The sequence below is a fragment of the Calonectris borealis genome, chromosome 1 (genome assembly GCF_964195595.1).
Source record: "Calonectris borealis chromosome 1, bCalBor7.hap1.2, whole genome shotgun sequence".
Classification (NCBI taxonomy): domain Eukaryota; kingdom Metazoa; phylum Chordata; class Aves; order Procellariiformes; family Procellariidae; genus Calonectris; species Calonectris borealis.
The window spans coordinates 213,572,031-213,587,087 of NC_134312.1; the positions used below are offsets into that span (position 1 = coordinate 213,572,031).

At 40.5% G+C, this 15,057-nt stretch overlaps 1 protein-coding gene across 1 annotated transcript in view; it reads right to left on the minus strand.

Moving 5' to 3' along the window:
• Positions 1–15,057, minus strand: part of DLG2 (discs large MAGUK scaffold protein 2) — a 1,041,736-nt gene that overhangs the window by 881,916 nt on the left and 144,763 nt on the right. Inside the window, exon 5 of the mRNA XM_075140227.1 lies at positions 10,716–10,814. Coding sequence (XP_074996328.1) covers positions 10,716–10,814 — 99 coding nt within the window. The remainder of the gene's footprint in view (positions 1–10,715; positions 10,815–15,057) is intronic.

Consider the following 15,057-nt stretch of genomic DNA (forward strand, 5'->3'; position numbering starts at 1 on the left):
AAGAAAGAAGCTATGCTGGGAACATGATCAATTAAAATAAACTAGGAGACCATAAGAAGTCCTCCTTGACTGATTCAGCATTTCCTAAGTCCTGGGTTCAAAAATGCATGGAAACATGAAAGAAATAAAAAAGCAGAGGAAGAATTTGTACAAATTAATATCTTAAATCTTTCTTAAACATATCTTACATTTTGGCTGAAAAAATGATGTCAGTAGGATTTAAGATTTGGCAAGGTACATCAGAAATTAATGTTATTAGATGGCATCTTTCACCATATAGAGTTTAAAGCAGGATCTTTAGATCCATTGTACATAATCTACAAGGGCATATTCACTCCACCACAACATTTATATCATTTTCTATAGATTGGATACACTGAAAATTCCAGACTAAATTTAATGACCATGTGTTAAAAATGTCAACTTTTTAAACAGTGTTCATCTTTTACAGTTTAAATAGCATTCATCTTTTACTCCCCTTTTATTATTTATAAGATATGAAGAATAAAACTGATGTATTTACTCCCTCTTGACATTAAGATCCACTTTTCCAAGAATGAGAATGGCAATTATTTGCACAAATCAGACAAATGGATATTCAAATAAGGATAATTAACAGATCTGAGGCCAAAAATGACCATACTGTTGCTCTGTAGAATTCATACTTATTGAAATGAATTTTTAAAAAATCTCAAATGTTCTGAAAAAGGTCTGCTCTTATTATATGAGTGAAAATTGGCATAAACAGATGCCATAAAAATTTTGTAGGTTTAAAGGAAGTAGAGTTACTCCAATGCACAATAAAGCAAGTAAGAGCAGATTATGGATCAATACAACATAACGTCACTGGTGCAGCTATTTAAATATGGCACCAAACCATGGCACCAAGATGAGGAAATCAACTGTAATTTCTTTGGCTTCAAGCCTTTGCAATATGAAAGTGTTCTGAAACTACATTTTTGCCATTATTCAGCTCGATTACATATGTTAATATGTGTTCCCACATGCATCCAAATAGCAGGTCATCTACAATTCACAATCCTGTCTCATTCCAACATCAGAGTTGGCAGCAAAGACTGAATATCTGGAGCTGAATATTTGAGGCTCATATGTTTGACTTTCAGATCATTTCAGCCATTTAGCAGCGGATTCAAGAGACAAAAAAGCTGGGAAAAAAAATATTGTGTGTAGATGGAGTTGGGAGCCCTGCTCAGAGCAGCAGCAGTAGTGAGATGATGGTGAGTCTACGTTTGTTATTGCCCAGAAAGCCCTGGGAAAATGTTCAGTGGAAACTTTCATCACCAATTCATAAAATAAATAAAGCGGTGACTCTTGATATATAAAAAAAAGGCACCGGGCCACGTTCTTCTCCCAATTATACCATCTTATAAGTAGACTTATTCCCCTGTCTCAACTCCAGATACTACACACCTCCTTGCCAAACTCTCAAGGCCAAGGATGGTTGCGATTGCAGGTTCCCACTGCACCACCAGACACCCAGAAGTAGGGTTAATCACAGCTCTTTTTTTCAACCTTCCTGCTTATTTTCGATTGGAAAGCAAAGTCTGGGAGTGTAAACTGGATGTTTAGCATGATCCTGCATCCAAGCTTTGTTCAGCGGTGCTGCACCACCGCTGCTGAGCGCTTTTCGCCAGTTTTGCATCAACGAGCACCCACAGGGACCTCCGCTCTGCTCCAGGGCAGGTTGAGGATGTAGTCTCAGACCCAGCATGGCTTGTGGGAGCCAGAAGGACCTGGAAAGAATAGGAGGTGAATGAGGCCACAGAAAGAGCATATGCTCCTTCTGTGGCCTCATTCACCTCCTGTTCCTTCCCCATATGGATTTCTCCCCCGGCAAGATGGGGATGACAGCTCGCATCTGTTTCCACGGCTCCACCACACTCCCTACTCTCTGCGGCAGCCACCCACCACCCCTCGCTGCTGCCCATGGGTGCCCGGGGTGTCTCCTCCTGCCCTTCTCCATGTCATGGATGGGGGTCCCCATTTTGCATGGCCACAATGCAAAAAATGACAGCAATGATGACGGCAGTGCTAACCGTTGGGTTGCCTTATCATTTACGCAACCTTCAGGGCTTCTGGCTACCCCAGGCATTTTGCAAGTCCTATGGAAATGAGGAAATTCATCAAAAATAAACCAGAACAGGGAGCAACTGTGCTGAACCCCAATGTCTGGACTTCCCCTGGTAACTACTCCTTATAAACACAATCACCATGTGCAAATGCAGTTATAAACATGCGGTGAGCTGCCTGTCCTGTAGCAACAGAAGGGGAGTTCCCTGATTATCTGCCTGTCATTTATTATTAAGTTAGTTTGCTAAGTTTGAGGACATCTCAAAGAATTGTTCAGCTTATCCCTACCCCAGAGCTTTAAGCCAGGAATTCTCCTTAACTTGGGAAGTGTCCTTAACCCCAAAGTCCTTAGCCTGCCACCGTTGTTGTGGATAAGAAATTGTTTACATGCACGTTTGGAGAGAATTATTTAGAAGGACCTTTCCCAAACAGTCAGGTTAGATCTTACATCAGTATAAGAGTGCTGAATTGGGACCAAGGTATTTTTATTTCAGGCCTAGAGATGCAAAGCAAGCTATGTTTTTCCCCAAAAGAGCCACAATAAGCCACAAGAAACTTGGATCTCTCCAATCAGAAACATCATGACTATCTAAACTACATCTGATTGGCCTCTTTAAAATCCTAGGACCCATATAATGCCCCCCCCCTTTTTTTTTTTATTCTTTACTTTACAGAATAAACTGATAATAAGCTGAGAAAATATATGCATTTTACCATGTATTCTGAAAGTGCTCTAGTAGCTAGAGATATTAATAGACACAAGCACAGGCTAAGATAAAATATGAAATAATTTTCCTTTTGCTAGTAAAAACAAGTAAATTACATATCATTTAGGAAGTGATATAGAAGCAAACTGCATAATCTACAGAAAAAGAGAACAAAACGCTCATTGAAACAAAGCTTATTTATCACTTTATCTTGCAACTGACACAGAACATGCTCAATCTATTTAATTATAGGAACAAAAAAATAGCAGAGAAATATGTACACATAACAGCAATGTTTCCAGTCCTACCTTGGTCGTGACAATGCACAGACAATCCATTCTGTAAATCTCCACAGGAGTGTATGTAAATCATAAAAACAAATCAGCAAGGGTGAGGAAAGGCTTTTGAACAGCATGAACAGAACCGGAGGCTTGAATCTGCACAGCCTGCTTTTCCAAGTGGGGCCCTCATAAGAAACTCGAGTCCTCCTCCACAATGCTAAAGGCAGTCATGATGCTCACAGGGATCAGAAAACCCACCAGGAATCGTCTCAAGCAAAACTTCCAGGTGGCTTATTAAGCTTGATTGCTGCATTGTTCAATCTGTGATCAGAATATTCTGTTGAATGGTATGCAGCCTTCTAAATGGAAAGATGAGAACCACAACAAGCACAAAAGAGCAAAAGCATCACATTTCAGCCCTGGCTCTGGTTTCACAATTCTGATCTGCTGTTTCAGTATACCCATAAGATTTCCTTTGCCAAGTCTCTCTCTCTCTCGGTCTCTCTCCCTCTCGCTCTCTCCTTCTCTGTCTTTTTTTTTTTTTTTTCTCCCCCCTCTCGCTCGCTCTCTCCCTCCTCTTTTCTACGAACTCCGAGCAAGCACAACGCACACAACTATCGGGCCCATCTATCACAGCGCTGTCACTTCTCTGCCAAAACAACTGCTTTGGGTTGTAAGGGTTTTTATTAAGAGCATGATTCCTACAAAGGCGTATTGCTTGAAGTGCATGACTGAAACATTAAGGTGTGTGCGAGAGCTCGTGCGTCACATCTACAGTCACTCAGAATTACTGGGTCAGATTCGGATTCAGGAAGTGAATATAAATAACAGCTGGATACGGCGAACTTTCAGAAAGTATAGCAGAAAATAATCAGTCAGGGGAAAAAAAAGGGAATTGCATATTTACACATGCACGCAGGTCTGTGAAGCGCAACAGTGATATAATTATCGTTTACCATCCACGGAAAAAAAACCCAACACGTTATATACATTATTCAAAGCTACAGAGGGGCACTTTTTCCCCCCCACTTATGAGAAATACATCAAAGTTTTAATTAAAAGAAAGCACCCCGAACAGCAGAGCTGAAAAACTCCTTAAGTTCTCTCCCAAACTTTTCCTGCATCTTTGACAGATCCGCAGCTTAATCAATTTATCTCACGCTCTGTACGCTTTGCTCAGAGTTTTACAGACTGTTTAGCCCCCCAAGCCCTACCTTTCTTGCAGGGATGCTGGTGCAGAGCTTGCCTTTCAGGTGTCTTACATGAATCATTCTGAGTTAGAAAGCTCGCTGTCAGCTCTTAAAGTCTTCCCTCTCTTACAGATAGAGGAAGAGAGAGAGAGAGAAGAAAGAGGGAGGGAGAGAGAAAGAGACACAGAAGGGGAAAGATATGTAAAATGAAAGCTCTGGCCAAAGAGAGAGGAAAATCAATGCTCCTATTCACTGGAAAAAAAAAATACAGCCAACTGGACTGTTGACAGCAACAAGAGGAAACGTCTAGACACCCATACATTACAATTCACCTTTTCAACACACTGGACAGCACAATTCCCCCTGGGTGCTTTGCTGAGGATCTCTCATTCTCACTCCGAGCTAAAGTATGTTTTCAATAAAATAAGCCTTTCCAAGAAAATAAAAGGATATTTAAGAGTCATCTCTCTTCCATAAATTACTCAGGTTATAACCCTAATATTCTTGTGATTGCTAAAGCAGCAAGAGGCTCAGTAAATGACACACATTATTTTGCCAAAATGAGGTCACTGCTACCAAAGTTACAAAATCCATAGTGAATCAGATATGTGGTCAGAGAGCAACCAACCCTCCCCCAACTATTAAAGTCTTGGTGGATGTAACATCTTAAAGAGAAAGTCTCCAGAGCACTTACGACTGTGTCTAAAACTTTAACTCACTCTGAGCAACCACATGCGCGCAACACAAACTCGATTTGTGTTTACAGGCTGCACTGGAACCTGCAAGTTTTCTCCCTACCGAGGTTTAGTCCAGTAGCCAGTCAGACAAGTTTATTATACTATAGATTATATGAAACAGGGAACTTTTCAAACATCCTTGAAGTAAGAATCAATTCACCATTTACTTAAGAACAATTTAACCCATTAAGATGGTCTACCCTAAGCCACGCTTGTGCTCTAAGCATGATAGGGTAAAAGGGAATTCAGCCAACTCTAAAATCAGGAGATATTTTAACACTTAGATGTAAAGCATCCAACAGTTTGTTCTCTTCCAATTGGTAGATTCAAGCTGATCTAGTAAGGTGTGAAACATTTCCATACATATAATTACCTAATGACTTGGCTGTAAAATTTCGTATCATACTTGAAACTGGCATATGGGGATATATTTTGAAATTGGTCTCCAAGGGCAGGATCTGTAAATGCTTCTACTTGCAAGTAACTCTACTGCTGTGAGCTGGTCCCAGTGAATTCATGATCCTATTTACAGTTTATATGAAAAACAAAGGTTTGAACCCTTTGAGGCTGTTTATGTGAACAACGTGACTCATGTGTGCATCTGGGAAAATCAGGCTCCATCAATGTACCTAAAAGCTTCCTCTTGCACTCCTCCAATTTCACCACCTTCCATAAAATGCATCAATGTGCGTTGAACAGCACAGGATTTGCCCGTGTGCCACCCAAGCTTAGAGCATCATTGAGCGGCATGGTCTCTGAAATACTTTTTACCCTCAGAATCTCTGTAGCCCCAGACAGAAGAGACCCATGCTTCTGGGGACACAGACCCCAGCTCCACCCTTCCATGGGCTCATTTTGCTTGCCAGGGCTCCTGGTCATAGCTTCTAACACACATCTATCGATGACAAAGTCAGGGATGGGAAGAGACGACTGTCAATGGGTCTCCAGCGTTTCTCCCAAGTATATAGTTTCTCATTTTCATTAACTACTCATCCCAAACCCAAAAAAGAGGCTGAGCTGCTCCATTTTCTTCCTCCAACTAGATACTTTTTCCATTCATTTTTTTTCTCCCCAAGCATAAGATTTTCAAATCCTTGGCACTGCTTTACCCTTCATTAGCAACATCTCCTTCTGCTCTAATTTCTGCGGGTCATATTGCTGCTTAGTTCTATTTTTTCCTCTGCTTTTCCAGCCTTCGTGTTATCTGTACATATTAACATGATTGAAATCTACTATAGAAAGACTTGACCCAAAAAACAAACAAATTGAGAAGCAGCCATCTGGGGTGAAAAGAGATGGTTTATAGTTGCTCGTAGTTGATTTAGATGGTCAAAAATATTGTCTGCGATGAGCTCTGACTCTCGGGAAGCCTTAATACAGGAAGAATAACAACTATTTCCCACTATGATACCAGTGGCTCTGCAGACCACCACCATGTGAAAACCACTTACCCAGGTGACTGCTTCCTTCTCTGATTTTACCAAGGTGTCTCTTTTTAAGTCATACAAAACCAAACAATACGAGGTGAGTGGGTGAAATGTGATGGTCTGTATAATGCAGTAGTTTAGACTGGACAATTTAATGCTCCTTTCTGGCATTAAAATCTTCACTGTATACAGGTACTTCCACTTGGATAACCAAAGCGTAGGGTTTAATTAGGCAGTTATATTTAGAACCAGAGCCTGTAACATCCAGCTGAACTGAATATTTGTAAAAGCAAGCTTCTGTAAAATCTAAAACCAATAGGAAGGATTCTATGGTTTTTTTTAAATCTCTCATGATACACCTTTTTAAACATTTCTTAAATTCTTTTGAAACCCAAATAATATAGAGCAAAAATTGTAAAGAGACACTGATTCTTTAAAAAAAGCCAAATTGGCTTCATTATTATCTCTAATTCAAACAGTAGAAATTAAGAAAAAGAAGCATACTAGGTCTCCAAGTTTTGGAGTAGACACTAAGAAAGGAGACATCTACCAAACTGCTAACACAGCATTAGTAATGTCAGCATCTTGCAAAATTTAGCCAGTGAGTATTTAGAGCTCTATGCACCTACACAGAGAACACACAAACACACGCATCCTCTTACAAATGTGGAGAAAGATTTATTTACTCCTAATGTGTCTTAAATTGTGTACTACGGAGCACTTGTTGATGGTATTAAATTGCTAGTCTTTCATGTGGGGTTATATTCTCTTTCTTCTTTTCTTTGCACCCAAAAAAGCTACAAATAAATACTTTCCTGATTACATCTCTTCCAAGAGGGCAATTGATGTAGTCATGAACATAAGTCTTCATGGTCAAAGCTCATTTATACCACTTAAGCCCAGTTCCAGCTAGGTTGCTGTGCATCACAATTGGTTAGTTAGTAGGTTAACACCGGGATAGAAGTTATCTGAGTAATTATATGCTAGAAGGGAAAATCTCATGAAACAGCCTCTTTATTAGGAGTGTTTTGTGCTACGAAAAACAAAAAGTGAAAAACTACTAATCTCGCAGTTCCTGCATACGTAGTTAGAAGCTGTATTACAGATGAAATGTCAGAACAAACCCTGCTTCAGCCAGGAAGAGAAGTTAATACAAATTTCAGAAGGTGTGAAGTTCTTTATACCTTAGTTGCTAAGAATTTTAATGCAGTTCCCAGACTGAACCAGAAGCCCGTGAGTGCTGATGTTAATTTAAAGATCAACAAATTAGCAATTCTGCAGCAGCCCTAGCAGCAGCAGCTCTGCAACTGGCCTCAGACCCATGAGAGTCTCAGGCAGAAGCTATAACAAGAATCATTCCCTTCTCCCGTGTGTGGCAAATTTCATTGCCATTTAGCACAATCAATGTTGGAGTCCTGACCAATTTCTCTGGCTGGTAGCTTTCTCAAAAAAAAGAAGACGACAATTTTCTGTTCCATAGGGTAGCACAGACCTTGCCGCTCCGAGCCCTGCAGGTAGATGTAGAATGGACACGGGGAGATGCGAAGGCTGGGCAGGCAGCTCCACTCCTTCATCTCACAAGGACTCTGCACCCAAGTGGCCACACCACAGTGGCCCCAGGCTCAACAGCCACAGAAAAGTTTGTTTTCTGCTCCACAGCTGTGGAAGTGATCCCCTGCCTTCTTGCCCCAAGCACATGCCCAGCTTACCATCCTTTTATTCAGTACGTGGGAGCTTACACCACTTTAGCCAAGCACTGCCCCAGCACTCAACAGCAAGAAAAAAGCTATATTTGGCTTTTTAATAACCAACATGCACTTTGCAGGTCCTGTTTGCTGAGGGCCTTATTGTAATACCTGGCCATTGGCTGCTGCACCCAGTGGTGTATAAAGTCATTTGCCTCCAAGGGTGCTCAGTGGGACAGGAGGGTGGTTGCCTCCCTTCCTCTCCAGGAGTCAATGTAATCAAAGGATCAGAGGATAAGTGACAATGGAAAGGACCTGAGGAGGTCTTCATTCCAACCTCCTGCTCAAAGTAGGTTCTTCAGACCACAGCAGTGAGGTCTGACCAGGTTATTCAGGCCGTTATCCAGTCTGGTCTTCAAAATCGCCAAAGATGGAGACCGTGCAACCTCTCTGGTAGGCTCATTCCCACAAATTCACCAGCTTACAGGCCTGTGAGAAGAGGGTGAGGCAAGCTCACTCATGACTTGTAGGGTTGTAGGAAACGCCCATTCATAATCACAGGGTGTGGAACAGAGGATGGAGAAAGGTCCTTGAGCCATCCTACAGCTCTGAAGGGCCTTGGGTAAGCTAGCTTTTCAAAAGCTCTGCAACCTTCATTAATTTAAAACTTATGCCTAATGTTTTATGTATCTATTATTTCCCATACAAAGCCATAATTGTTTTCTCTTGCTTCCCACAAATCCCTTATTCAGAATGAAAGAGTTACAAATGCTCCACTGGCTTTATGTGGGCTGGGATGCTCTGCAATAGAAACACACGGTACTCAAGGGCAGTATGTCCTGAAGTGGCTCTCAGCTCTCGAGATCCACGGTGAATGAAGAGTTCATTTTAATTCTTGAGCGTTCTGCCTGGGGAAGTAAATCTAACAACCAATTGATCATCAGCAACTGAAAAGCTCTGGTGCATATGTTTAAACATGTAGCCAGTCCTAAATAGCTGTGTGTCACTGTCATAGCAGTGTGCCATTGACATTCAAGCACAGTCACTTGAAAAAGAAATCAGACAAAATGACTCTTTCAAATGAACTGACAGAAGTTCCAAGAAATAAAAACAAAATATCTGCTATCTGCTATCCCATGGTACTGGGAACTGAAGAAAGTACCACTCACAGCTTTGAACATCTTAGAGTTTGTCAATGGAATTACCAATTTTTGGAGTTTACTCTCATGTACGCTTTGTGCTGGAGAGCTACAAACAACATGCAAATGGAGTATGTAGAACTGCTGATGGAGAAACACCGAGCCCAGGAGTTCGCAGTATCATGACTCGAAGTAGGGAAGATAGTGCAGATGTAGGGAAGATGTTCAATTGGGCACTCATACTGGAGTTGATGTGAAAATGGGCTGAGATCCACTACATCCCATAATTTCTATAACATCCTCATGGACACAATATATTTAGGGCATATATCAAGCTTTTGATAACTCCTTGCTTTGGGGAAATAATTTCCTCCATAAACATAGGGGCAAATTTCAATGAGTGTACATGGTTTTGTATGTCAACTCTCAAGTAGCACCATGGTCCTATACAGTACAAAAGTTTTCTGATCAGCTGGGAACACAGCCACACAAGAAACTCAGAAAGTTATGCTAAACTATTAGTTCTTTAGATCTTGAAAAGTTAACGAGCAGAGAAATTGAGCTAGAAACAAAGCCCATGGAAAAGCCTTAGACAAGAGGAATAATCTGCAAGTTTCCACTGTTAGAAACAACTTTTGTTGAAGTCTACAAGGTATCACATAAGCATGCCAACTCAGTTAATGTCTGTTTTCTTTTCATCATGTTTCCAGCTTGCTAACTTTAAAAGAAAACTTAATAATTTTCTTTCACTTAGAAAAGAAAAAAAAATACACAATGACTTCAAGGCTGAAACTCTACATAATAACATCTAAGCCCAAGAGAATTGTTCCAGCCAAGTTGTGAACCTATGAAAATAATGGAGATATTATAATGAAACACTTATAACTTCACCATTGCAAGCTACAAGACTGTTATAAAGAGAAGTGTAACATACCCCCTTACCACAGTTATGAAGTCATATTGCTTCGTGTATTATTCAGCGTAGTTTTATGGTAGGTATCATTAGACTGCCCATACAAAAATCATCACGTCGCTGACATTCATATTCTTCCCCACTGACTCCAGACCAAAAATAAACTACAACGCACACTGAGACAGTGAAAACACCTTGAATAAAATTTACTAACTGTGCAACACCTTGGACTTCAAAAATACACTGAAATGAAAACATCTTGAGATCAGCAATCCTGTAGAACCATCACTGATAATAACAATAATTTTACATTAAAATAAAAAATAAATCCTGCCTAGGACAGCATAAAATGCACAGGGTTAGCAACATAGAGCAATAAATTGCAGCCATAAGCCTCATTCGAATGTGGTAATGTACATGCAGTCATTAAGCAGCAAAAAAAAAGACTGCAGGAGCTCAAATTCAATATATTCTACACATTTCACCTCCAGCAAAACTTGACTAAATAAGGATCTCATTCTCCATCACAAAAGAGTGGGTCATACCTTTGTCTTCATGTCTACCACATAATTTTCAAAAGTCTGGTTCTCCTTATTGTGTTCACCACATTGTCCAGATCCCTCTGATCCATTGGAAGCTGCAGACTAAAGAGGGGAAAAAAAATCAAATAAAGTAGCTGAGATGTGTACTATAATTCTATTACACTTAAATGTAAAGATTAGCATGCACATACGAAAAGGTAGCCTGAATTCAGGTAAATATCAGGTGGTTCATACATAAGATTTTCACCTTAATGTTTTGTCATGCAAAAATTTCTGGGTTTAATCTTACAGCCACTCCCATGGAAGTCTCTGAAAGTCTTAACAGGCTAAATCTACAAGATAATGTTTATCATAATCTCTAGTTGACTTCAGAAGGCATTCAAGGTGCTCTGCAGCTCTCAGCATCAGAACATAGAGATAAGGAAGGAAATCAGTGCCCTGCCAAAAAGGCCTGCGGACGGTAACAGGGTTCTCATCTGGAGTAGCTGCAGGAATAGATCTCCTTACAGCACCAACCAAATTATCTGGTTTGTTTTCTCATTTCTAATTCAAGACGTTCTCCTAAGTGACATATTTTTGAAAGGGTTTCATACTTTTGTTGTAGCCATATTTGCAAATCTTTTAAATTCAAATGCTTTTTTTGCTACCTTTCCTTCATTTACACGGATTTCAAACATAAAACACACAGTATTTTTTCAAATAATATCTTTAATAGAAGATATAGTAAAAGGCTGTATGTGGTTTTTCAATTTTCCTACTGGAAATATATATATATTTGTAGATTTTTTATTGAGACAATAAATATTATAAACAACATCTCTGTTTACAATGTTCTGCCCTGCAAAAATGTGCTTGAAGTGTCAGCTTTTGAATGAAACATGATGACTGCCACTAACTCGGATCTCAGAAAATTTCTGGGCACTTTGCAAGAGCACGAACAGGAAAATAGAGTGAATTCAAACTGAGTACAGTGTCTTGTATCTGTCGGTGCTGAGCATCACAGGCTCTGTGAGTGATTTAGACCCATCCTTTTTTAGCCTGAGCACCAGAAGCTCAGTCAATTTTAACACAACAAGCAAGAAATTGTTAGCATTTTAAGTAGACCAACCATTGCCAGCACAACTTAGAAAACAACAAGCCAGGGCCACAGAAACAGCCAAATCACATCCACATGTGCAAATGTTTTCTCCTCTCATACTAGATTGTTTATTTAGGGCTCCGTCCAGCAAAAGACTGAATGCTGGACCCAATCCAGCCAACTACTTAGGCACGTGCTTTTAACTTCACTGGAACCAATGGCATTAGTCCTGTGCTCCAGTTAAGAATGTGTTTAAATGTTGGATCAGGCCCAGCAGCTCAGCACTACATGGGGCTGAGCACACAAGACTCCATGCGTGTCCTCTCCAAAGTTTTAGCTTCTCCAACACGCTCGCAGTCACAGAGAACCATGCATTCCTTCAGCTTGTTTCTTATCACCAAAGGGTGTTGCATATCCCTCATTCACTATCTGGAAGGGAGGAAGGGATAGCAAGGCAACCGGGCCAAAATTATGCAGGAGGGCAAGGAACTGAACCCAGGTCTTGCATCTTGCCTCGGAGCCTACAGAAAATCCAAGCAACTCCTGAAGTGTTTCTTTCAGGAAGGGAAAATTGGTTTTACAAGGAGCAAAAAAGCATGCATAAAAATTTTCATTTCAACTTTGTTTTCTTTGAATACCTGACATAAGCGTTTTCCACTGTTGTTATTTACCGGCAACAATACAAACTATGCAAATCAATATATTATTTATTTGCTCTAATCATCAAGACCAAACTCTGCCTGGTCCTAAAGGAGCTAAGCTTCTGCAACTTCTCAAAAGAGGTTTGACAATTTTCAGCAGAAACTACAGACTGTATGGTAGCATTTATCCAATGAGTGCAGCTGCGAACTTGGATAAGGAACTTTAGTTTGTTTATCTTCTACGTATTTTTTTTCCTCAAATTTTTCACCATTAGCTGACTCCAATATTTTGAAAGAACATAAAACAATGTCATAAGATGCTATGAAATCTTTCAGTTGTTTTCCTTCGGGAAATGGGTCACAGATTAATTGTGAAGAGCGGCAAACCAAGGGCATGAGGAGGGTACAAACAGCTCAAGTACGAGTAGTTGCAATAAATCTGGAACATCTCTCTGTTCCAGTGTATTAAGGGTCAATAAGCATTAGCAAAATAATATATGGTTCCCAAACTTGAACAAAGTATACGTGAGCAATCCGTCTGAAAACCAATAGTTATTTAACTTTGTGTTATGAAATAAAGGGGACAGTGCATGCAAGAGGCAAAAAGGATACTTGCTGTGTGGTGTGATAGATTTATTAAAAACTAGCATTCTTGGATTTGAGTCTTTTCTTATTCTTGATTACACACAATCCTCCCTTTAGAGGCTAACCAAAAGCCTATGCTGTCTAAAATTATTTGTACACTTTATATCCAAAAGCTGCCTGCTCATGCAAAATAAGTATTTTAGCAACACCTCATTATTCCTGAACCGTGCAGGTCACCATGAGAAGGAGAACTGGCAGCCCCAGGGTGACACCGTACAAATGCAGTGGAGCACGTTCACCATGCTCGTACCTCCTGGTAGGAGGTTCTGGAAATAATGACTTCAAGCTTGAATTAAAACCACTGACCAAAATCTAAACTTTTTACCAGACCCCTGTATTTAGAAGGCTGGTAGTTGGAACAACTCTTCACAAAAAAAAAAATTATCTTACTCTCTTCAAGTTGGTCAGAAAAAGAGATTTTACAAGCAAACGTTGCAAAAGCAGATTAAAACTTCACTTGGTAACTTTGTTCACATGGGTAGTAACCATGAGAATCGTAGATCACACCAAAAGCAATCTTCCAATTTTGTGTATAATTAATGCTAATCTATTTAGATCATAATTAACAGGAACTATTTAGACCGTAATCTCTTCAGGGCAATGTCTCTCTCATTGTGCAAACTTACAGCATTATTTAAATGTTTATTAATAAAATAGTAATCACATTAGCTACCTTGTTAATTTTATCTAATTTTAACAGCGCTCAGCAAAGCTTTTCTGTGTTTATAACACATCTTTCCTGTAGCTTATTAGGACATGCACAATTGCCACAGTCAACCGTCAACAAAATTTTTGCTGATTTTTTTTTTTGCCAAAGTACACAGTTATGCATTATGAAAGACTTGTCACTGGTTCCACTTTCAGCACGCAGCATGTTCCAGTTCATGTCTGAGCCAGACAGAAGGAGCATCTGCCCTCACAGGCAATTATGGCACATGAGATTTCCAAAAGTTCTTACAGGAGGTCTTCCTATAGTAGCCAAACCTTGTAACAGTGGATGAATTCTCCAGTCTATTTTATGGCTCCAGAATTTATACCAGTCTATTGTTTGGCTCCAGAATTTATGCCTAATATATCAATATGAGGTACTTGTAACCATCCACAATAGTTACCGCATGTTTACCTCTAGGACCGAGGCCCAACATTGGGAATACAAAAAATATAAAAAAATAATAAACATACATGCAAACATTATTCTGCTCTCCCATGCTCTTGGGTGTTGCTGCCAGGACTTTGAATTTATTTACACACACACCTGTATGGGGTATTTTCTAAGGCACATATACCACTTTGTGGCTAGAAAATGCTAAGCAGCTTTGCAAAGGGACCAGGAGCGCCGACGGGAGTGTTGGGGAGCTATGAGCCTAAATAAATCTGCAAATGTGTGCTGGTTTTGGCTGGGATAGAGTTAATTTTCTTCACAGTAGCTAGTATGGAGCTATGGTTTGGATTTGTGATGAAAACAGTGTTGATAACGCAGGGATGTTTTCGTTACTGCTGAGCAGGGCTGACACAGAGTCAAGGCCTTTTCTGCTCCTCACCCCACCCCACCAGCGAGGAGGCTGGGGGTGCACAAGGAGTTGGGAGGGGACACAGCCGGGACAGCTGACCTCAATTGACCAAAGGGATATCCCATACCATATGACGTCATGCTCAGCATATAGAGCTGGGGGAAGAAGAAGGAAGGGGGCGACGTTCGGAGTGATGGCGTTTGTCTGCCTAAGTCACCGTTACGCGTGATGGAGCCCTGCCTTCCTGGAGATGGCTGAACACCTGCCTGCCGATGAGAAGGAGTGAATGAATTCCTGGTTTTGCTTTGCTTGCGTGTGCGGCTTTTGCTTTGCCTATTAAACTGTCTTTATCTCAACCCATGAGTTTTCTCACTTTTACCCTTCCGATTCTCTCCCCCATCCCACCGCAGGGAGTGAGCGAGCGGCTGGGTGGGGCTTAGTTGCCGGCCGGGGTTAAACCGTGACAAACT